This window comes from Tupaia chinensis, unplaced genomic scaffold, assembly GCF_000334495.1.
Source record: "Tupaia chinensis unplaced genomic scaffold, TupChi_1.0 Scaffold000168_1, whole genome shotgun sequence".
Taxonomy (NCBI): Eukaryota; Metazoa; Chordata; class Mammalia; order Scandentia; family Tupaiidae; genus Tupaia; species Tupaia belangeri.
Genome location: NW_006159643.1, coordinates 2198838 through 2223139, shown reverse-complemented (window position 1 = coordinate 2223139; position 24302 = coordinate 2198838). Strand labels below are relative to the sequence as shown.

Genomic DNA, 24302 nt, shown 5'->3' with positions numbered 1-24302 from the left:
TACAAATATATCATGGCTAGTAAGGAAATAACACGGAAAAAAAATCTTATTAGATTGCTTTTATTTTGCTACCTATTTTATAAATGTTTATGAATAATAATTTTGCAGGTTTTATTTATTTATTTATTTATTTATTTATTTATTTATTTATTTAACCTGACACTGGTCTGTTTGTGCTCTGGGCAAATGGGCCTCTGACAAACGGTACATAAGCCAGCTGATACAATCCAGTGTGAACTGGGGGCTGAATATCTATCTGGATGCTTCAGTTCTGATATGTGCTAAGTGTCCCACTAGACAGCTAGCCCTTGGACTTTTCACAGGGAACACATATTTATAAGGTTTCAAATGTAATTCTTTTTGTGAACCAGAAACCAAATGCAAGAGACACCTGGTGAACAGTAAGTATCTAGACTGTAGGAAACTAAATCTGAACACCTTTATCAGAGAGGCACCGCCCAGTTCGGGTGAACAAAAGATTCATAGTTTTCTCTTTCTCAAAGGGTTCACTTCTGTGTGTGTTCTGTTTGTGATCTTCTTTTGGCTGATAGTGGCTTTTGGTAGAAACTCTTATCCATCTATCTACTGCCTGCCTCGCAGCTGTTTAAAGTTCCTACTGGCCACTGCCATTATCTCAATTTCAATGTAGCCATGAGATCCCTGTGCCCTTACCCAGACAAGCCAACTGGAGGCTGCTTTGCATCTACAGCAGCTTCTTCTTTCCTTCGGCTGAAGGCTGTGCAACAAAGGAGGAGTGATACTGTCATGTCATTAAAGAGCTCCTGAAAATGCAGCATACCTATCCTATGCCACAAAGGGGCCCTTGTGGGCTTGTTTATCTATAGGCTGGTGAAAACCTAGGAAGTCACTTTGTTTGACTGGAGTGAAAAGCTTAAAATGATCTCAAGCACAGATTTTCTTTCATTAAAAAAAAAAAAGATCAAAGGATAAAAGTATCATCTTCAAATCTCATGTTCTTCCTTTTCTCATGTCACCTCAGTAAAAGGCATTAAGCAAACCATGTGCAATTATTAACCAAAGGATTCTTTACAATGAATTTTAGCGAGAACCTGCATTATTTATTTGCCCTTTCAATGCACTTATTTTTGTCATCATTCTAGACCAGAAACCAGTATCATGTTTGACAAACAAGGACCTCCAGTGTAAATGAAATTAGAACATGTATAACATATGTGGCAATCGGAAACCATGCAACACATCAGAAACTATTTATTATAAATATATTCTGATGACAGATTTGCTGACAAATAGTCATAGCATAGATTTGGCAGGTAATCACTGTGAACAATTGCTTATGACCCAAGTTCCGAAACATCTAGCTAGTAAGAATGATTTTTTCTTCAGAGATTTTTGTTATAGATCACATGAGCTCACTGCAGAGACAGAGAGCGATAGAGAGAGAGAGAGTGAGAAATCACTTCCCCAGGGAGGATGGTCATACCAAATCCCTTCTCCTCCATTCTTCTCTTGGAGTTTTGGGCGTGTATGTACATGTGCCCAGTGTGAGCTTTAAGCTGCTGGGTATGGGACTTGAACCATGGTTGACTATGTGGGAGCCCAGCAACATAACCATTATGTCATCTGCTGGTCCCAAGATTTTTTTTTTTAATTTAATGAGGAATAACTAATTTTTCTTTATTCAGAGGTTTTAAATCAGTTTGTGTGAGGGGTGGGAAACTCTTAAAAAAGTTCAAGATTCACAATAGAAAACACTAATACCACTGTTGGGTATGTCTCTGTGGCTGTGTGCGTTTGTGTGTGGTGTATGAATCTAAGGCATGCATGTATCTGTGAAACTGTTTGGGACTATGCTTGTATGGCTGTGTGTGTTGATGGAGATACTCTTGGTTTGTAGACTTGTGTGGTACAGATTCAAAATGTACCAGTGGGTCTTACTCTCCTGCTTTGAGGGTCCCTAATTTACATACGGAACTTAAAAAACTAAGTCTTTATTTGATCTCACAAAATTTGATTTTAAGTTAGCTCAGCTAATCTAAAACCAGAATAAATCGAAGATGCCGAGATGTCTAGATCATGACATCCATTTTGCTAAGCAAAAGGAAAGCATTATTCCTGATTTGAACTCAGGAACAAAACAGTACTACAGAGGAAAGTAGGACAAGATCCTGGAAGTAGATGTCTGTCTCAAGATAGCAATATACATAATCGCTTTTGACTGCAAGTATTGTAATGAAATCTCTGCTCTGAAAGCCCAAACTCCCACATTGGTCTCTTTCATACATGTTGCTTGATAATGATCTGAATAATTATCATTTGAATGGATTCTCACTCACAATTTATTTAGGTATGACTCCAAACCAAAGAACTTACTAAATGATTAATTGGTCATTTTGATGCCCTTTTCTAAATTGATCTCAAATACATCTTGCAATTTTAACCACACTTACAGGGATTGAAGGCTTCGCAAATTCTGTAGAGCTTCTGTGGGAACCTGTCTTAGCTGATTGTTCTGCAGCATACTGTGGAGTAAAAGAAAGAAAGAAAACATTAAAGAGAATTATAATTAACACTACCTGGCCATAACAGTAGCAGATGCTGTTCCAAGTATCAGAAAACCAGCAGAACATCAGTCAAAGTTTTGGCTTTTGGGGAGTTTAAATTCCTATGGGGAGTGCAGATAAGTATAAATACACACATGAATATATAGCATGAGACAAGGGATAAGTACTATGAATAAAAAAACATGAATTTGGGATAGATGATAATGTGGTTGAGATTTTTACATTAAAGGTGGTTAGGGAAGGTTTCTCTGAGGACATGGTATTTGGGTAGAGGCAAGTAGGAAATCAGTATGCAAATCATGTGGAATCTGGGAAAAGTTACTGAGAAAGAGGCAAGTATGAGTGCAAAGAGCCTGAGGCCTGGGCTTGCTTGACTTGTTAAAGGAGCAGGAAAGAGCCATCATGAGTGAAGAAGAATGAGTGAGGGCAAGAGTTTGGGAGAGTGAACCTGAGTCCATTTCATGGAGGACCTTGCAGGCCAAGATAAGGTGTTATTTTAAGTCTGATGGGAAATCCCTGTTGAAGAGTTTGAGTAGTTAAGTGTCATGATCGTATTTCTGTTTTTAAAGGTTCACTTTGGTAGCAGTATATATTAGACAAAAATGCAAATTAGGACCTTGCTGTGGTAGTGCAAGCTGGATGCTGTTGTCTGGCAAGATGGGGCCACATTAAAGACTTGGGTTTGATTCCCAGCTCACCCTAAAAAAAATAGCTTGGCGAGGTGGTGCGTACCTGTTGTCCTAGCTACTCTACTTGGAAGGTTGAGGCAGGAGAGTTGCAACTTAGCAAGATTTGATCTAAAAAATACAGACATGCATGCACAAATACAAATAAAGATAACAATAGGAGGCTATTAAAGATCTTCATCCTTCTTGTGCATGGCCATATTTTGAGATAAACTAAATTCTTTTTATGAAGTGTCATATTTGTGCTTTTACTCTCTTAGAGTTGAACAGTTTTTCAGAAATGGGGACCGTAGGATAGAAACACCTGATAACAATAAAATACAAATATATCATGGCTAGTAAGGAAATAACACGGAAAAAAAATCTTATTAGATTGCTTTTATTTTGCTACCTATTTTATAAATGTTTATGAATAATAATTTTGCAGGTTTTATTTATTTATTTATTTATTTATTTATTTATTTATTTATTTATTTTTCACTGTTTTATGGTCCACACCAGCCCTAGGCAGAAGATTATTTCAGGAGAGCAAAAAATTTAAAGAAACATTTCAGGGACCAGCAGTTAGTGTAATAGCTATGTTGCTGGACTCCCACATAGTCGACCTCAGTTTGCGTCCCAGACCCGGTGGCTTAAACTCACGCCGGGTGTGTGTGCGTGTGTGCCCAAGATCCCGAAAGGCGAATGGAGGAGAAGGGATTATAGCCTGGCCATCCCCCCTGGCGGCGGGAGGCGGGGGCGGGGGGGAGTGATTTCTCGCTTTCTGTCTCTCTGTCTCTCTGTCTTTCTGGCGAGCACACGCGCCCTATAGCAAAAATCTCTCAAAAAACAAAAACAAAACCAAAAACATTTCAGCTTATTGGGCCACAAACATATATTCAGATTTCAAAGACCAATATTTCTTATCTCCACAGTCCAAGTTTTCTTTCATTAGGTGACTAGCTAAGCGTCAACCCCTAATATGTCTAACTGCAAAGCTTAATGCACTTTCCACTGCACCATGAGGCACTGTCTTGAGAAATATTTGCTGAATGCACAAATTTGCAGGTCATACAGTCTACAGTATGGCTAAGTGCACGGTTTCTCCCACTACCTCTTCCTGCAGGTCCTTATCATATACATTAATAAACTCAGAACTAATGATATAGTAAGATGGTGCTGGATGTGACATTTTAATGAATGAGTTGGAGAAAAAGAAAAGTCAATGCTAGTGGTCCTCAGACTTTAGGGTTCATGAGAATCCACCAGAAGATTGTTAAAACAAAGGTTTCCAGGTCCCATCCCTAAAGTTTCTGGTTTAATAGGTCTGGCTAGGGGCCAGGAAATGTAAACTTCTAACAGGCTACCAGTGATCAGTGATGTCAATATTGCTGAGCAGGGCGATACCGATCTTTTTTATTTTTTAGAATTATTTAATTTAATTTATTATTAAGTTGACCAGAGAGAGAGGGAATGTGAGAGCAAGCCAAAAGGTCTGGGACTAGAACTGTGGTTGGCCATGTGGGAGTCCAACACCTTAATGCCACTTGCTGGCCCCTGAATGCTGTCTACTTTATGCTAAATATTTTGCTTATTTCTTTCTTTCATGAGAGCAAGAGGACAGAGAGAGTCAGACAGACAGAAAGATAGGCACTCTCAACAGGGTCTTTATGCCATAATCCTTCCTCCAGCCTCAGTCAGTCAGGATCACGGGCATGTGTATGTGTATGGCATGTGCAACGAGGCCTCAGGACTTGAACCTGTGACCTTCCCATATGGCTTCTGCATTACAGATCATTGCATTACTGCTGTACCACCATGGCTGGCCCAGGCTAATCTTTTTTTATCTTTTTCTTTTTTTTTTTTCTTTTTTTTTTTTTTTTAAGAGATTTAATTTTGCTATAGGGCATATGTGCTTGCCAGAGAAAGTAAGAGAGTAAGAAATCAACCCCGGGCAGATGGGCATGCTGTAATCTCTTCTCCTCCATTCTCCTCTCTGGATTTTTGGCACATAGGCGTATGTGCCTGGCATGAGTTTCAAGTCACCAGGTCTGGAACTCAAACCACAGTTGGCCATGTGGGAGTCCAGTGCCACAATCATGATGCTCACCTGCTGGGCTACTAGTCTAATATTTCTAATAGAATATTTTCCCCTGAATTTAGGCCACGCTGGGCTTACAGATGAAGACTAAATTTTGAGTCTTCATGTGCAAATCCACTTAAACTCCCCGACCTTATAACTTTTTAAAATCTGTATAATGGGAATAATATCATCCAGTTGAAAAAGTACTTAAAGATTGAAATATGAAAGTATTTCTAATTCTTGCATGTGTACAAAGTGTACTCATATACAAATAAGACACGAAAGTATTTGGAGAGCATAAAAATTTATGCTTTTTTCATGATGTCTGAGATTCTGTTTTCTTTCTTTCTTTTTTTGAGAGTGATTTTTGCTACAGGATATGTGTGCTCACCAGAGAGACAGAGAAAGACAAAGATACAGAAAGCGAGAAATCACCCTCCAGGGGGGATAGCTATGCTGCAATCCCTTTTCCTCCATTCTTCTCTTGGGCACACACACGTGGTGTGAGTTTTAAGCCACCGGATCTGGATCTTGAACTACGGTTGAGTATGTGGGAGTCCAGTGATATAACCATTACACCATCTGCTGGTCCCCTGAGATTCTGTTTTCTAAAGAACATAATTATGTCATTGGTATTCCAATAGTTCTACAACTGTTATAATTTCATAATGCTAAGCTTGGATTTAACTAGAATTTCATAAATCAAGAGTCTGAGTTGTAATCTACCTGAATATTAAAAATTTATATTTCTAGATTGTCTTATTCTTTCAAAGCAGTTTTGATCAGTTATCTAATTAAATTTTCCCTTTTATTTATGATAGTATGTATGTGCATATGTATGTGAGAGTAAGTGAGAGAGAGACAGAGATAAACGTTCTCCACAGTGTCTGGTCATATCACAATTCCCTTCTTTCAGTCCTCTAACCCATTGGACCTAGGGCACTTGTATGGGGTTTCCATACACGATCTGACTTTTTCTATTTTTTTTTTAAGAGTGACTTTTAAAAAAGTCTCACTATTAGGAGTATGTGCATTCTGGAGAGACAGAGAGAGATAGAGAGTGAGAAATCACCCCCTAGGGAGGATGGTTATGCCTCAATCCCTTCTCTTCCATTCTCCTCTTGGGATTTTGGGCACAAACGCATATGGTTCCTGGAGTGGTTTTTTTTTTTTTTTTTAGAGGTTTTCGCTATAGGGTGCGTGCGCTCTTGCCAGACAGAGAGAGACATAGAGACAGAAAGCGAGAAATCACCCCCCAGGGGGGATGGTCACGCCGCAATCCCTTCTCCTCCATTCTCCTCTTGGGATCTTGGGCATGCATGCACACGCGCCCGGCGTGAGTTCTAAGCCACCGGGTCCAGGATGCGAACTGCGGTCGACTACGTGGGAATACAGCAACATAGCCATTACGCTAATTGCTTGTTCCCATTCCCGGAGTGTTTTAAGCTGCTGTGTCTGGGACTCGAAACGCGGTCAACTATGTGGGAGTTCAGTGATATAACCATTACATCATCTGCTGGTCCCAGGATCTGACTTCTTTTGATCAGTGTATACCACTGCATCACAGAGCTGGCTCCATGAACTCTAATTTTAAGTTCACAAAAGTGTTTTCTAAGTCACTTGTTAATTTTGTGATAAATAGAAATGATGTCAAGGTACATAGACTTAACCGATGTCTATACTTTGTAGATAATACATTACTTTTACAAAGTAGTCATCGATTTGTCCTTCTATGATTTGCCAACCAAACAGTAAAACTCTTAAAATGTACTTTTCCTAAAATATATGGAAAACTGGAGGACAGGAGAAGAAATAGTTAGTTAGCTATCCTTCACTGAATAGTTGCAAATGTCCTCAGTTGTTTCATCTATCTGCCTTTAGAAAATAAAACTTAAATGAGCTTTATTAATGATAACTTTTCAAGTGATTCCCAAGCTATCTCTCAACAACATAAATTTTGAATTACTTCTACCAGTAAAACAGCAAAAATATAACTTAAAAGAAATAAATTTAAAAGGTTTCAGCTTCAATGATATAGATGGTAGGGTATCCATAAGCAATACTGGAGGCTTGGGTTTGGATCCCAGGTTGACCTGAACATGTTGAGTGTGTGCCTAGGCATGCTTGTGATGCTTGTGATGCTTGATGCCTGGGAGACTGAAGGGAGGATCATGGCGTGGTGAGACAGAGATGTCTGTCTCTCTCTCATGAAAGAAAAGAAGACTTTTTTTTTGGGAAAAAACAAATCAATTGAAGCCCTGCTTTCTCCCTAACAAAAGAACTTTTGTTTAATTACTTTCAAATGACAAAACAAGAGCAATTATATCCTACTAAGTCTCCAATGAATTAATTAGAAAATTCTGCTTTTGTTTAAGGTAGTCCAGTGGGAGACAAAACAATGGAAGGGTTTATAGCACTACAGAGAACAATTAAAGTAGAAAGCACTCACAACATGGCTGTTGTTTTCTCTGGCAACTGCTTTCTACTGAGCACATTGAATAGAAGCAGAATGTACCATATACTGAATACGGGTGTTGGCACTTACAACTTCATTTTTATGATTCACATAGGAATAAGAAAATGAAACACTTTCTCTAGAGACAAAAGATGACTTCATGTTTTCTTAATTTCTTTCTCTGGGGAACTTTAAAATATTCATTATTTCACACAACATCCCCATGTGACTCTAATTATACAATTTTTTGGGGGGTTATATTTTTATTTTTTCTTCTTCTTTTTTTATTTTTTATTTTTGCAAAGAGGTCTAAATAAGAGCAGGTACAGTGAAGCAAGGGGAGATAAAATAACTTGTTGAAAGGGGGCTTAGTGACAAATGATGGCCCAATTCTTAGGCATTCCCTCTGCTTAATTGTCCTATATGTAGATTTCAAGGCTCTATTCTGGGTCTACATGGGATGGGAGAGTCTGGGTAATTGTAGCTTTTCTATGATGAGTTTTACCCATGACCTCCATGTAGCTTTGGGTTTGGGGCTGTGAAGCAAAAGAATGAGCTATTCTCTGACTGAATGGCTTACATTAAGAAAATGAACCTTTGTTAAGGATAGCTTATTTCAGAATTCCACTGGTTTAGGTATTTTGCAATTCAGAGCCTGTGAATTATTTTTCATTAAGACCAATATTTATAAGAAAATAATCTTAAATATCAGTCATCTTTTTTTTTTTTTTGAGAGGTTTTCACTATACAGCGCGTGTGCTCGCCAGACAGACAGAGAGAGACATAGAGACAGAAAGCAATAAATCACCCCCCGGGGGGAATGGTCACGCCGCAATCCCTTCTCCTCCATTCTCCTCTCGGGATCTTGGGTAAGCATGCACACGCACTCGGTGTGAGTTTTAAGCCACTGGGTCCGGGACGAGAACAGCGGTCAACTACGTGGGAGTCCAGCGACATAGCCATTACACGAACTGCTGGTTCCCAAATATCAGTCATCTTTTTGAGCTCACAATAATATGATTTCAGATATAAAACAACCCAAACCAAGAATGGTTGTTGCCATTTTCATTTTCCATCTTAATAAACCAGATCACTATTATCTTTCTACTCTCTTTTTAAAAAATTATTTATTTATTTATTTATTTCAATTTGATCAGAGAGTAACAGAGAGAGCGAGAGAGAGAGAGAGAGAGAGAGAGAGAGAGAGAGAGAAAGCCCCCAGGTCCGGGACCCAAACCGTGGTCGGCCATGTGGGAGTCCAGCACCCTTAACCACCATGCCACCTGCTGGCCCCTTATCTTTCTACTCTTTTAACACATGTTCTCTTTACTCTCCGTAGAGAGGTTAGAGCCACTAAGGGACATTACTTTCATAGTCTTGCTACAATACAATGAATTATGTCTTTTTCTCAGCTACTTTCAGACTTCATAAAACACTGAGTTCCCATGAGGGTAGAGATAGGTCTAAATGGCTCATCATTTTACCTTTAGCAATGTGGTTCTCAACCTTATTTGATCCAATGCTCCCTTTAATAATAAGTATTCTGGGGAACCAGCAGTTAGCGTAATGGCTATGTTGCTGGACTCCCACGTAGTTGACCACGGTTCATGTTCTGGACCCGGTGGCTTAAAACTCACACCGGGTGCGTGTGCGTGCGTACCCAAGATCCTGAGAGGAGAATGGAGGAGAAGGGATTGTGGTGTGACCATCCCCCCTGGGGGGTGATTTCTCGCTTTCTGTCTCTATGTCTCTTTCTGTCTGTCTGGTGAGTGCACGCACCCTATAGCAAAAATCTCTCCAATAATAATAATAATAATAATAAGTATTCTGTAATGCCTTTCTTACTATACTTCAATAGAATTAATAAATATATGGCCTATCTTGACACATTTCAAAAGAAAAAATCAATATAATATACTTTCTCACACCACAGTTCCCTCTCTTCCATTCTCCTCCTGGGATCTTGGGCACACAAGCACATGTGCCCAGCGTGAGTTTTAAGCTGCTAGGTCTAGGACTCGAACCACAGTTGACTATATGGGAGTCCAGAGATGTAACTACTATTCCATTGGCTAGTTCCCTTAACTATATTTTGAGAAAAGAAACAGAAGAAAAATAATTTATAATAAAATGCTTATATTACGACACACATGATGCTCACAGGTGACAACCCTAGGGGACATTTTTGTGACTGAGTCAGAGGTTTGCCTCTGTGCTTTTTTTAAGAACTATTTTAATTTATTATTATTATTTTAAAATTTGCTATAGAGCTTGTGTGCTCACCAGAGAGAAAGAGAGAAAGAGAAGCAGAGGTGGCGGGAGGGAGAAAGCAAGCTGCTGACCCTTGCCTTTACTCTTCATAAACAAGGTCAGGTGTGAGAAAAAGTACATGATCACAAGCCTGCTGCACAGGAACAGGAAACTGAGAGCAAAGGCTTAGTTGCGTACTAGAATAAATGCGAGCTAAAATATGTACTAACAGACTAAATTTATTACATATGATCAAACAAGAAAAAACCTTTATTAAAATAAAGATAACATGACAATTACAGATGCCATAATACAGAAAATGAACAAGTATGCTGCTCACAAAGGAGCACCTGTAGTCTCACAAATGAGTGTTCCTTAGATAGGGTCATCAGAAAACTCATGACCCATTTTTGCATTAAAAAAATAGAAAAATACGTCATGGCTCAACCACCCAATAGATATGTGTAGCATCAAAATGATTCTCTATGTTTTAGGACAAGACAATGTTGAAAAATTGCAGAGAATATTTATCCTGACTCAAAATTCCATAACGTGCTGAAGCAAGCATTCATTCTCCAGAACTTCAAAAGGCCCTGGAATGCATATTTCTCCACAGGCAACCAGGAGTCGAGGTGGAATTGGAAAGAGAAACAGTCCTCAAACTGCCTTCACAGAGGTTGGGTGGTAGATCCTGCTAGGCAGTGGAAGAGTAAGATTAAAAAAGCAACAGGCCACCCCAAATAAGCAAATCACTATATAATTGCTGTGATATAAATGTGTGATTGTGCTCCAAAAATTTTAAAAGGCAATAACACAAAATATTTATAACGCAAACTTTGTTATTGAGATTCAAGATCCTTGTATTTCTTGTTTCCACTAATTTAATGATAGTTATTTTTAAGAAGTTTCATATTTCCATGGTTATATACTTTTCATTTGTTTTGTGGCTTTCGAGGTAATTCTTTTACTGCACTAACTCTATTTTAAGCTAAACACGCAGTTAGAAATCCTACAATTCCTGGAGTAGACAGGATGCACAAACTGAGTTAATTATCCAACAATTTTGAGAGAATGTATTCATCCTATTTAATTTTTCCCATATGAAGTATTAGGCTTTTGCAGAACTTCTTGTAAAATCTTTCAGTATAATTATTCATTAAAATATTATTATTATTTTTCAGACAGGGTCTCACCAGGCCCTGATCTTCCCAACTCAAGTGTTCCAGCTGGGACTACAAGCAAACACCACCACACCCAGCTCTCTATTATTACTTATCATTATTATTTTAAAATTTTTATTGGGCCAACCAGTAGCATAGTGATTAAGGCAGCTGGAGCCCACGTGGCAGACTCTGCAGTTTGAGTCCCCAACCTGGTGGTCTGAAAAACATGCTGGAAGCATGTGTGCGCATGCCCAGAATCCCGAGAGGAGAGTGGAGGACAAGGGATTGTGGTCTGGCCATTCTCCTTTGTGGGAGGTGGGGGTTGGGAGGGGGTGGTTTCTCTCTTTCTCTCTCTCTCTTTCTCTAGAGAGCACACATGCCCTGTAGCAAAGTGAAAACAAAACAAAACAAACAAACAACAACAACAACAAAACGGTATTTATTTCTTCCATGAGAGAGAGAAAGTGAAAGTAGCTCCGACATGGTCTCAATGCCACTATTCACCCCCTGCCCTCAGCTAGCCCTGAATCATGGGTAAGCATGTGCCTCAGCATACTCAGGGAAGTCTCCGGACTGGAACGAGGAACCTCCCCATGTGGGATTGACTCTTAGAGTATCACACTTAACCACAGCACCACCATCTGACATGGAGGTCTTTTTCTTTTTAATTTGCCAGAGGGTGCATGTATTTGCCAGAAAGAGACAGAGAGAAAGAGAGAGAGAGAAAGGGAAAGTAAGAAAGCACCCCTTCATGGGGAATGATCACACTGCAATTCCGTCTCTATTTCTTCCTTCCTTTGGAATTTTGAGCATGTATGCACATGTCTTTTTTAATTTTTAATTTTTTTAAGAATGATTTTATTTAACTTTATTTAACTTATTTATTTTAATTTGACCAGAGAGGGAGAGAGAGAGAGAGAGAGAGAGAGAGAGAGAGAGAGAGTGAGAAAGCAAGCTGTCAGGTCTGGGACTTTAACTGTGGTCAGCCATGTGGGAGTCCAGTGCCCTTAACCACCATATCACCTGCTGGTCCCCTTGGTGTGTTTTTTAAGCCACTGGGTCTGACATTTGAACCATAGCGTCTGCAATGTGGGACCCAGCCGCCTTAACCACACTATCTGCTGTCCCCAGAGCTCTTTTACAGACAGAGTTTTGCTATGTTGCCAGTTTAACCCTATATCCTCCTGCCTCTGCCTTCCCAGTAATTACAGGCACATGGCACTGTACCTGGCCATTCGATGATTTATATTTGGTATGAGGGGACAGTCAGCCAGGTTTCATAAGGGAGAGGTCTTCTTTTTAATTGCCAGAAGGCTCGTGTGCTCACCCAAGAGAGAAGAGATAGAAATGGAAGGAGAAATCATACCTCCTCCCACCCCTGAATGGAGAATGGTCATACTGCAATTCCTTTTCTACTTCTCCATCCTGTTGGGATTTTGGGCATGCATACACACATACTTGGTGTGTTTTTCAAGCTACCTGGGCCAAGAATCAAACCATAATTGTTCAATGGGATCCGGCTTCCTTAACCACTAAACTATAGTGCTGGTCCAAGGGAGAATTCTTCTTTATTTTTATTTATTTATATTTAATTTGCCAGTGGGTATGTGTACTTTCCAGAGAGAGATACAGAAATGGAGAGAGAAAGTGAGAAAACACATCATAAAGAATGGTCATACTGGAATTTTTTCTCCTCCATTTTCCCTTCTTTTAGGGATATTGGGTATACACACACATGTGCCTAGTATCTTTTTAAAGTTGCCACATCCAGGACTTGAACTGTACAGTTGGCCATGTGGGATTTAGCTTCCTTAACCACCATGCCACCCACTGGCCCAAGAATTCTTCTTTGTACTGAGCTGTACAGCATATCATAGGACTATTTACTACATGCTAATCATCTGGACACCAAAGATGCCTCATATTTAAAACATCTCATATTTTAGAAGAACCACAATGATTGAGAACCATTGTTCTAACACTACTATTGCTTGAAAGTTTTTGTCTCCTCTGAAAATTCATGTTGAAATTTAATCCTCAGAGCCCCACTGTAACAGTTGGGAGGTGGACTTTTTGGGAAGTGTTATCATTAAATTAGCCAAGAAACAAGAAACACTGGGATCTCAAAGTTTGCTTTACAAATATCTTCTAATGGTGCCTTTTAAATTTCTGGAGGACAGTCACACAATATGGATTAAGGCCATTACAAAAGGGATTGATGAGGAGAGTTCATTCCCATTTTGTTCTTCTTTTGGGGTGGGGGGAAATAGACACAATGCTCCTCCCCTCAAGAGGATTCAGCATTCAAGCTGCCAATTTTGAATGCACTACGTAGCCCTCACCAGATACCTGGGATTTGATCTTGGGCTTCCCAGTCTCCAGAACTGTGAAAAATAAATTTCTGTTCTTTATAAACTATTCAGTCTGTGGTATTCTGTTACAGCATCACAAACAGACCAATAGGAATGTCAAATACTTTCAAAATATTTACCAATATGAGTCTGTCTGTTAAGTATTAGTCTTTAAGTCAGCAAAGTAAAGAGAAGAATGAACACAATACCTGGCAGGGTCTTCTTGTTCTTCTTGAACCTTCCTCACATTGACAGTGATCTAGCTAAACTGCAAAGTCTCACAACATGTTGTTCCCTTGTGTACATCATTTCCTCGTCTTCTCATTATGCCAGAACATAATAATGTACATGTTTTACTTGACATGATATATGGTACCCTTGTAATGGGATACTTCCTACTTCCACAGAGTCTTCTCCAAATTCTTTCTACTGACATCTTCTCTGCCTCTACATTTCTGGGTATTGTTCCTCAGTCAACCACCTTATTTGGGCAATTAATTCCTAGTTGTGCTTTAAGATTCAGCTCATGAGTCATCTCTCTGGGTAAACGTTTCTCCTAGGAAGCCAAATCTGAACCAACCTATGTAGTTCCACAGTGTCCTGCATGCATCTCTAGACATGTTTTCCACAAGAATCAGAGGTGATCTGTTCGTATTGGTCTCACAATCTATCTCTGGATTATAAGCTCTTCAGGGGCATGATTCATATATGTTGATCCTCATATTTCTAGCAATTATTAATTTAACGCCACTTTGAGTATTACACTCACTTGGCCTTGCTGAGTCCCTGACCATACAGAAGACAGGAGACATTGGTTATTTAAGAGTAGCTAAAACTGAGGGCCAGTTACCACATTTTATGTTTTTTTTTTTTTCCGTTTTAAAAGGGTTGGTTATTTAAGAGTAGCTAAAACTGAGGGCCAGTTACCACATTTTATTTTTTTTTTTTTTCCTGTTATAAAGGGTACATTTAAACAGCAAACCTGAGAGAGAGCCTTTGATTTTATTTTTTAATAAGGTCAAGCCAATGATCTCTAGAGTGTTCAGACAAAATGCACCATAGAAAGCCAGAATGCATGCTAAAACATTCTGGGTGAATAAATCCTGTACACAGGCAGAAATCCATATTGGATATGAAAACATAACCTTTTTGTTTAGTGTACAATAGATAACCTATTAATGAACATATAGTACAGTGTTGGGTCAACATCCACACAAATTGAAGAAAAAGTTGACAAATCTAGAACTCCCCTTCTCTCTCGATCATCAGTCTGAATTATTTATTCAACAAATATTTACTGAGTCTACCATGAATCAGAAACTGTTTTAGGAACTGGTGATATACCAGAGACCAAGACAGATAACATATCCTATTTCCTTAGTGTGTTGTAAGAAACAAACATTCAGTAGCAACATAATGCAATTAGAAATATATAATGGTAGGACCAGGCAGGTGGTATAGTGGTTAAGTTGGCTGGATCTCACATAGCTGACTGTGTGGTTTGAGTCCCAGACCTGGGAGCTTGAAAAACATGTCAGGTACATGTGCATGTGTGCCCCAAATCCTAAGAAGTGAGAGGAATGGAGGGGAATGGAGAGGGGGTTGCAGCATAGTCATTACCCCCTGGAGAGGAAGCTTTCTCACTATCTCTCCCTCCCTCCAGTGAGTGCACCTGCCCTATGGAGGGGGTGTGGAAACATATAATGGTATAACTACAAAATGTTTAAATGTTGTGATAGGACATTCAAGCAAAGCTTGAGTATTTCAAACACAAGAAATCAAGGGTTTAAAATGATAATGATAGGTCATTATAATAGTTTATAGATAATTCATGTAATGTAATTTATATATATTTGCATTATATTGGGTCATTAGGAAAGTCATGATGTATTTTTTGCATGGAAAAACAGAAAGATATATCTTGACTTTTCTGACAACTCAATATACTCAAAATTGAAATACAGTTTTGATGGCTGGAGATACTTTTGCATACACACATAAATATATTCAATGTACATTTTGTTAAGTGAATTAACTTGATGTAATCCCACTTGTCTATTTTAGGGCCCGTGTTTTAAGGGTTCCATTTAAGAAATCTTTGCCTAGTGAGTTAAAATAATTTATTCCAGTATAATTTACTTAACAAGTCTCCAAAATACTGAGTGTACATAGGTCGACAAAGGGAAAAGAATCACTTTAGTTGTCTTATATAAATGTGGCTTTTGTATTGCATTATAAATGTTTCCAACTATTTGGCTGGCTTTGTGGAGATTTAGGTACATTGGAACTGGCAATACAATTCAGAATTTTACCACTTAAAGAATGGCGTTTGGCAACATGATAACCTAAAAATATTTCTGTTCAGGGCCAACCAGTGGTGTGGTGGTTAAGGTAGCTAGATCCCACATGGCTGAGTGTACAATTCAAGTTCTGGATTTGGCAGCTTAAAAAACATGCAGGGTGTATGGGTGTATGTGTGCTCAAAATCCCAAGAGAAAAATGGAGGATAGGGAATTGTGACATGGCCATACCCCTGGAGAGTGTGAGTGCTTTTTCACTTTCCCTCTCTGTCTCTCTCTCTGTCCCTCTTCAGAGAGTGCACTCACACTATATGCCACTCCCCTTCCCCCCAAAAAAGTCCCCCATTTTTGCTTAATAGTAAAAATAATCTGAAGAGAAGGGAAACCAAACCAAATCACTTAAGCAGATCAAATAATTGTTCTACTGTTGAATTTAACTTTGAGCAAAATACTAAATTTTATCAAACTGCATTTTAAACAATTTTCTACAGAGCACATGCACTCTCTGGAGAGAAATGGAGAGAAGGAGTGAGAGAGAGAGAGAAAATGAGAAAGTATCTCTGAGGGGGATGGACATTCTACAAACCCTTCTCCTCCATTCTTGGGATTTGGGGCACACACGCACATGCTGCTGGTGTGCTTTTCTTTTTTTGAGAAGTTTTTGCTACAGGGAGCATATGCTCGCCAGAAAGACAGAGAGAGACAGAGAGACAGAAAGTGAGAAATCACTCCCCGCAGGATTGCCATGCCACAATCCCTTCTCCTCCATTCTGCTCTTGGGATTTTGGGCACACATGAACATATGACCAACGTGATTTTTTTTAGGCATCACATTTAGGACTTGAAGCATGTTGACCATGTGGGAGTCCAGTGCCTTAATCACTCTAACTTCTATTTTAATTTCACCTTTCCATAAACTTTTTAAAGTCTGTTCATATTTAGTCAAGCATAATATGGTTCTATGGCACCAATGAAGGTAGACTTGAATCTGGATGAATTATCCTATGAATCTAAATAGTTTATTAGAGATATCCAATCTTTTTTATCAGTAATTTTAAAAGAATCATTTAATTTAATTTATTTATTACTAATAATTATTATTTTTAATTTGACCAGATTGAGAGAGAGCAGGGGTGGGGGAGTAAGAAAGCAAGTCACTAGGTCCAGGATTTGAACTATGGTTGGCCATATGGGAATCCAGTGTCTTAAAAACCATGCCACCAGCCCATAGAGAGCCAATCTTTATAAGTTAGTTATTAGCTATTTGACACTAAAATCAGAAATATATCCAATAATACTTGGTGTACTTACAGAACTTTAAGACTGTAAAGGCCAGTGAATGCTCCCTTGGGAATGTATGTCAAAGCGTTCCCGGCAAGACGTCTGTGGGTTTCAAGAGAGGAGAGAGAGTGAGCATAGCTCTCTTCATGTGGAACTCATTTAGTTGTTAAAAAATGCAATACAACTATGTTCAAACCACAAATGCCAAAAGCAACTGTAAAGAACTTTGTTATATTTTGCAAAAAATTTCTAATCAAAATGTTGGCAGAAATGCCTAAAAAGAAATGCAATAAATTACCTATTTTACAATAAATCATTTAATAGCTTACACTATGTATGTGTATACATATATCATTTAAACAATTTTTAAAACACAAACTAACACCATATGACAATTTGCAAAAAATTATGATGTCAAAATGTGACTGTCACATGATTTTTACAGCTACTCTTTTTTTTTTTTTTGAGAGACTTTTTGCTATAGGGCGCGTGCGCTCGCCAGACAGACAGAGACAGAGAGACAGAAAGCGAGAAATCACTCCCCAGGAGGGATGGCCACGCCACAATCCCTTCTCCTCCATTCTCCTCTCGGGATCTTGGACACACACGCACACGCGCCCGGTGTGAGTTTAAGCTGCTGGGTCCGGGACCCGAACTGCAGTCGGCTACATGGGAGTCCAGTGACATAGCCATTACACTAACTACTGGTCCCCAGCTACTCTTTAAAAGCATAAATAAATTAGATAATCAAACATAATGAATTATACCAGAAATGCCTATTTTCTTTTCTTTATATTTACATTTGTTTCTTCTGAGAGAGAAAGAAGAGAAAGACACTGAACAACGTCTTTATGCTATGATCACCCTCAGCCTCAGTCAACCTTGACTGGCTCCTGTAAGGAGGCCTCAGGATGTGAACCGAGGAAATTCCCACGTAGGAACATCACAGAGCATTGTGTATTGCTGTGGCACTATCTGGACGCCAAGATAGATCACTTTCTTATTAAACTTGTCAAATAAAAACACGATAAGATGATCACAATCTATTCTATATAAACTCTTGTCAGAAAAGGGTAGGGTCATTTAGTTAATATAATAAATCTTAGTGGAATAATGTCCTAGAGAACTGGAAAAAAAAGAGTTTAGTACTAAAAAAATTAATATGGGTTTTATGATGCAGTTTTGACATCATTAACTAGTAAAACTTTAAAACTTTAAAATAGGGGCCAGGAGGTGGCATAGTAGTTACGTCACTGGGCTCCCACATGGTGGACTGCAGTATGAGTCCCAGACTTGGTGGCTTGAAACTTACACCAGGCACACACGTGTGTGCACTCAAGATCCCAGGGGAGAAGGGACTGTGGCGTGGCCATCCACACTGGAGGGTGATTTCTTACTTTCTCTTTTACCGTCTCTGTCTCTCTCGGGCTAGTACATGCACCCTAAGGCAAAAATCTCTCTTAAAAAAAAAAAAAAAAAGAAAGAAAGAAATTACTGAGGCAATAGGCACAACAGCAAACCCCAAAGACGTAATAATGGCAATCCCTCCAAAGATGAGGGTGTGGATGACTGTCTTCTACAGCTGGTTGACAACCATTAAATTGAAAAGTGATGGAGACAAGTAAGGCCTTTCTCGCCCCACAGCCTGATCCATCTACGGGACTTCAAGTGGTAAGTTGCCTGCCACCACAGAACGGAGCCTCGCCTTGGACTAAATCCTGACAATCCTACAGATGGGCGATGAATATAGAGGGTGATTGTTGGGGAAACTCTCTGCTGAGACATTACAGTAGAGATCTGAACCATGCAGGTGTGTTTGTGAAGAAAACAGTGATGCATACGCCCTGAGGTGGAGTGTGCCTGGTGTGGTCTGGAAACTGCAAGAAGGCTTGCATTGCTGGAGTGGAATGACCCACAGGGAGGATGATCACACATGAGGTTGGTGAGGTGTCCAGAGCCACACAAGTAGGGCTTTGGAGACCACGGTAAGAACTTTGATTCAGCAAGTAATGGGATTGGATCTGTGTTTGAAAAGGGGCCTTCTGATGGGATTCTTTAAAGGAAGAGAATAGACTATAGGGACAAGAGAGGAAGTATAGGAGGCGACTACAGGTAGTTGGAAAAAAACACCTTTTATTTTATAATTATAGTTATATATTCATAATCTGCATACATTGATTATTTATCTGAAGTACTATATGTAATACTGAAGTAAGTGAATAGCAAATGACATGAGTTGCTTATTGAATTAAGACAAACTCAGGTTAGGTTGACCATAGATGGCTTCATAGATTAGATTAAATTGATTAGTATGTGTCATTTCAAAATGTCCCTAGGACACAGCCTTCAAGCAGGTGTTTATCAACTCCTACTGCTCCTACGGTACCATCAAATAGCTTGATGGTTTTTGAAACATTGACTGTGGAAAGGAGAAGAAGAAAGTAAACACTTTTCATGTATTTAATGAAATTCTTAGTAAAAAATACTTTTCTGTACCTTTCCTAAAACTTGTCCCACACAAATTGTTTTTCTTTTCTGAGCAGGGATGTTCAGCATCCCCAAGACTGTATTTCACATTCATCTCTGAAACCACTGGCCTGTGTTATCAGGGGATTCTGTCTTAAAGCAAACGAATTTATGATTTGCTATCAACTGTTTGCTGGGTGGTGGCACATGTGTGCCATTGACAAAACAACTTAAGGAAAACATTCTTATTTCTTTGCCAAATGGGGTGGTTTCAGTAATTTAAAAACCTAAGCACATATAAAATTAGGGGAAAAAAATAGACTTTCAAACGTGTACAAAGCACACAAATCCTCAAAACTGCACACAAATTTTTCTTTGACAATTTGAACACCAAGTCTCTGAGCAATTATTTTCCAGCCCTAGAGACCTGCACACCATGTGGCTGAGAGCTTTTTTATTTTTTTTAACTGTTTCTAGAAGCATTAGTTCATGGGAATATTTCCTTTATCATTATCATTTCTATGGTAAGATGTAACTTATAAAAAAAAAAACTTGTATATCTTTTTCTATAAGGTTAATTTTTTTACCCTGTAAGATACTGTTCCACATGTAAGATTCGCATTGTCTCACCATTATTATTTATTTATTTATTTATTTTCTTTTTGTAGAGGTTTTCGCTATAGGGTGAGTGACCTTGCCAGAAAGACAGAGAGAGACAGAGAGACAGAAAGCGAGAAATCACCCCACAGGGGGGATGGCCGTGCCGCAATCCCTTCTCCTTCATTCTCCTTTCGGGATCTTGGGCATGCATGCACATGCGCGGGGTGTGAGTTTAAGCCACTGGGTCCGGGACTCAAAGCGTGGTCAACTACATGGGAGTCCAGCGACATAGCCATTACTCTATCTGCTGGTCCCAGTCTCACCATTGTTTTTATTGACATAATTGTCATCAAAAGAAAAAAGAAATCATTGCATTACAATAGCTAATAGACACATTTGTCTCTAAATAAATCAAATAAGTAGATGTTGGTGGTGAAACAACCAACTAAATTATTTCTGAGAATGTATATGGATCATTGAATTAACTAATTTGAATCCCGAATCTAAAGGTTTTTATGGTACCTTCATTTTGTAAAACGGAGGGATGGGAGCAAGGCAATCATATGTAGGTCCAATTTTTCTTCTCTGGATATTGGCCCGAGAAGTTAGTTGTGTGCATAAAATGAGGTGAGTACAGAGGATGGAAGGGGACATTTCACTCTGCTCTTTGGACCCTCAGGAAATGACTTTGCAGGGAACAATGGTCCTATTGTGGGTCAGCGTGCATTTTCAGAGTGAAGTGAGAGGGCCTGGCTAGTCCTACCAGGCTTCCTGGGCCGGGTCTTTTGTAAACTCTTTGACTCTTACTTTAGTTATTATTAATTAATTTGTTTCTAACGTTCTCTTTTCTGTTTTTCTTTCACTGCTAACTTGCTGTGAGGCAACACAAGTCACTTACCTTGTATTTTCATTTACTTTATTTATTAAAAAAATTGTTTTTTAGCTAGAGTTCTTCTCAAGGGTCTTTTTCTGCCCTAATATCCTTAATTTTTTTTTTTTTATCACACTTGCATTTTCTGTTCATCTTCATTGTTTTTGCCCTCATTCTCTAGTCCCCTCTTTTCCTTTTTGTTCACTGTAAGATTTATTGTAACATGTTATAACATTTTAAAGACCAGGACCAGCAAAGTGGCATAGTGGTTAGCATGGCCGGATCCCGCATGGCAGACTGAGTGGTTCGAGTTCTGACCTGGTGGCTTAAGAAACATGCTAGGTGTGTATGGGTGTGTGCCAGAAATTCAAGGAGGAGAATGGAGAAGAGACTGGTGTAGCTGTCCCCTGGGAGGTGCTTCCTCTCCCTCTCTCTGTCTCTTTCTAGTGGGTACACATTCTATGGCAATTTTGCCTTCTATGGAGCTTGGGGACTATGTAACAGAGGTGCTACTTAACTAATCAGGACCTAATGAACTTGAATTTGATCACTGTCATAATTTAAAGGAAGACATTTCAGAGTACTTAGCAAATTCATGCCGGTTCTTAGAAATTGCCACTTTCTTTTTCAGCTATTACCAAGAACAGGAGAACTAGAGAGCACCCAGTGTAGAAATTCAGTGAGGACTAACATCAGGTTTAATGATAGTAATTCTTCTCCTTTTCCCATTTGGAAGATTTGGATGCCTGTTTCCAGTTTTCTGGTACTATTTTCCTTCTCTGTGATTTTTCCAATATCGATTTCAGTAGTTCTGTAACTATTTCTGAATTTCTTTGTACTCTTCTGAGTTATAATTCACTTGAATAATTGCTGTTAACTCTCATTTATATGTAAACCTTATGAAAAGTGCCTTATTCCTTTTGAAGTGTTAAAAATACCATCATTGGAAAAAATGTTCTATAATAAAATTAGCCAAACCACGATACTATTGTAATTAATGATTTTCCTAAGACAAGTGATAAAATAAATACAATAGTCAATTAAAATGGATGTTTATGATTCAATTGGTTTATTTAATATTTGCTCTTGCTGCTTTGGAGGTCATCACACTTACAGTTTGGCTTAAGGTTTATCTGTACAGGAGCCAAGTGTCTGGGTCATGTGAAGAGACAAGACAGAAATAAGATGAATTTTATAGTCAGATATAATTTATTAATCTTGCTCTACTCCAATAATGCATGATCACTGCAAATGACCAAAGTCTTCTTTGGTAAGGTGCCCATGTTGGTTGGAAGAGCCTAGATATTTAAGAACTTTATCATCTTTGCTAAGATTTGTTGAAACTAACTCAGCAGCCTTAGACAAGGATCATGACATTCTGTTCCTCTGATGGGAAGAAAAACATGTCTTTTGTGATCTGCCTTTGTCCTAATAGAACATATACATATACACATCACACACATGCACATACACACACAGGTACATACATACTGACATACACCTATGTCTATGTATCTAGCTGTGTGGGCAAGCCTTTGGAAGAAAATCAAAATAATTACCATGAAATAACAGTAGCATTTCAAGGGGGTAGCATTTATGATCAACTGACAGATCTGTGAAGACAGGAGACTGATCTCTGTCTCTAAGGCCAAGGATATGAAAATTATTCATGGGCATGAATGTGTTTCCATTAACTGACATAACGCAAAAGAGGAATTATAGTTCACCAAATTCTTTCATCATCGTTTTATTTGATCTTCAGGAAAATAATCTCAAAAGACAGCCGGGACAGCTCTCATCATTTTCAGTAACATGGTAAAAAGGAGAAAAGTATCAAGCATATATTATGCTTTTGGGAAGTTTGGTGATCTCTCTCATCACAGACTTCATCTGTAATAATAGGTATCTACTATTTATATAATGATTCTTCAAGGCCAAACATAATATGAACAAACAGTTCCAGGAACAATAGTAACTTAAAAACAGACCTCCCTAGAGCTTCTCATATTTCCTTTTTAAATCAAGTATTTGATTCCAATAGCACTAGCATAGGGGAAGGTTTTAAAATGCTACTCGGAAATTAAGGCCTTTAACTTAGACTATTTAAAATGGTAACAATTTGAGCCAGTCAGTGGAGAGATGATTGAGGTAGCTGGATCCTGCATGACCAATTGAGCAGTTCAAGTACTGGACCCAGTCATTTGAAAAACACACTGGGCGTGTGTGTGTGCCTAGAAGCCCCAGAGGAGAATAGAGGAGAAGGGACTGCAGCATGGCCAGCCCCCCTTGGGGGATTATTTCTCATTTTTTTTCTCTCTGTGTGCATATGCCCTATAGCAAAAAAAGTTAATTCACGCTCCCCTGCTTGTCAGAAAGCCAATCCAAGTTCAATGTAACTTGTAGATGCCTGCATGAACGCCAGTTTCATTAGTTCCTAACAGCTGAACCATATACTCCGATGGACCAAATGTAGGACCAATGATTTGTCCACTCAGCAGGGATTAAAATGAAGTCCGCAGTAGAACAGAATAATTAGAACCGGGAGAGGTACTGTTGGTGAGAATTGCGGTGATTGCTCAGGTTGTTAAAACCTGGCGAAGAACTATATGCACTTGTTGCCTATGTCCATTAAAACTGAGTTGAAAACAGCTTTTCCTTTATAAGTCCTGGATCTCTAGGATTTCTGAAACATCAGGCTTATAAAATAGGAAAGACGGATGTTAGAATTTTTTAAAAAGTGTTTTCATTTTACTAAGATAACTCAATATGTCAATTATAGTTTATCAAAGTTCTTTCATCATCGTTTCATTTGCTTCTCAGAAACACCTTAAAAGGCAGATGGCTCTCACTATTATACTTTGAAATCCTTGTCCCTGTGTGGCATTGCTCCCTACATTTAAACCTGTTTTGCTTTATTTTATTTTATTTTATTTTAATTAATTTATTTTCTTCTAAAGAAAAAGGCTCTCCTTGTTCTACCACATCTTCATCAGTAGAACGATTGGCCTGTGCACATTTGGTCACCCCAGAGTCACAGAAACATGAATAATACATAACAAGTAAGACCTGACCGTGGCAGACTTCACAGGACAGGTAGGAAGTGTTGTAGAAGAGAGAGGTGGGAGAGAGGAGATCACTTACTGTGATGAGTTTGATTCTTCTTCTTAAGTATAAGTCATTTTTTCCAGGATTATGACTTTTTAAGAAAAATATTAGATCAGTACTATCTCTAGGGCTTTATTGATTTTTATAGGATTTTGAATTAGAGCACTTT

General features: G+C 38.7%; 1 protein-coding gene across 1 annotated transcript in view; it reads right to left on the bottom strand.

Annotated features, from left to right (window-relative positions):
• Nucleotides 1-24302, bottom strand: part of LGR5 (leucine rich repeat containing G protein-coupled receptor 5) — an 84118-nt gene that overhangs the window by 51510 nt on the left and 8306 nt on the right. Inside the window, exons 3-4 of the mRNA XM_027770929.1 lie at nt 17122-17193; nt 2430-2501 (exon numbers count right to left, since the gene is read on the bottom strand). Of these exons, the coding sequence (XP_027626730.1) occupies nt 2430-2501; nt 17122-17193 (144 nt within the window). The remainder of the gene's footprint in view (nt 1-2429; nt 2502-17121; nt 17194-24302) is intronic.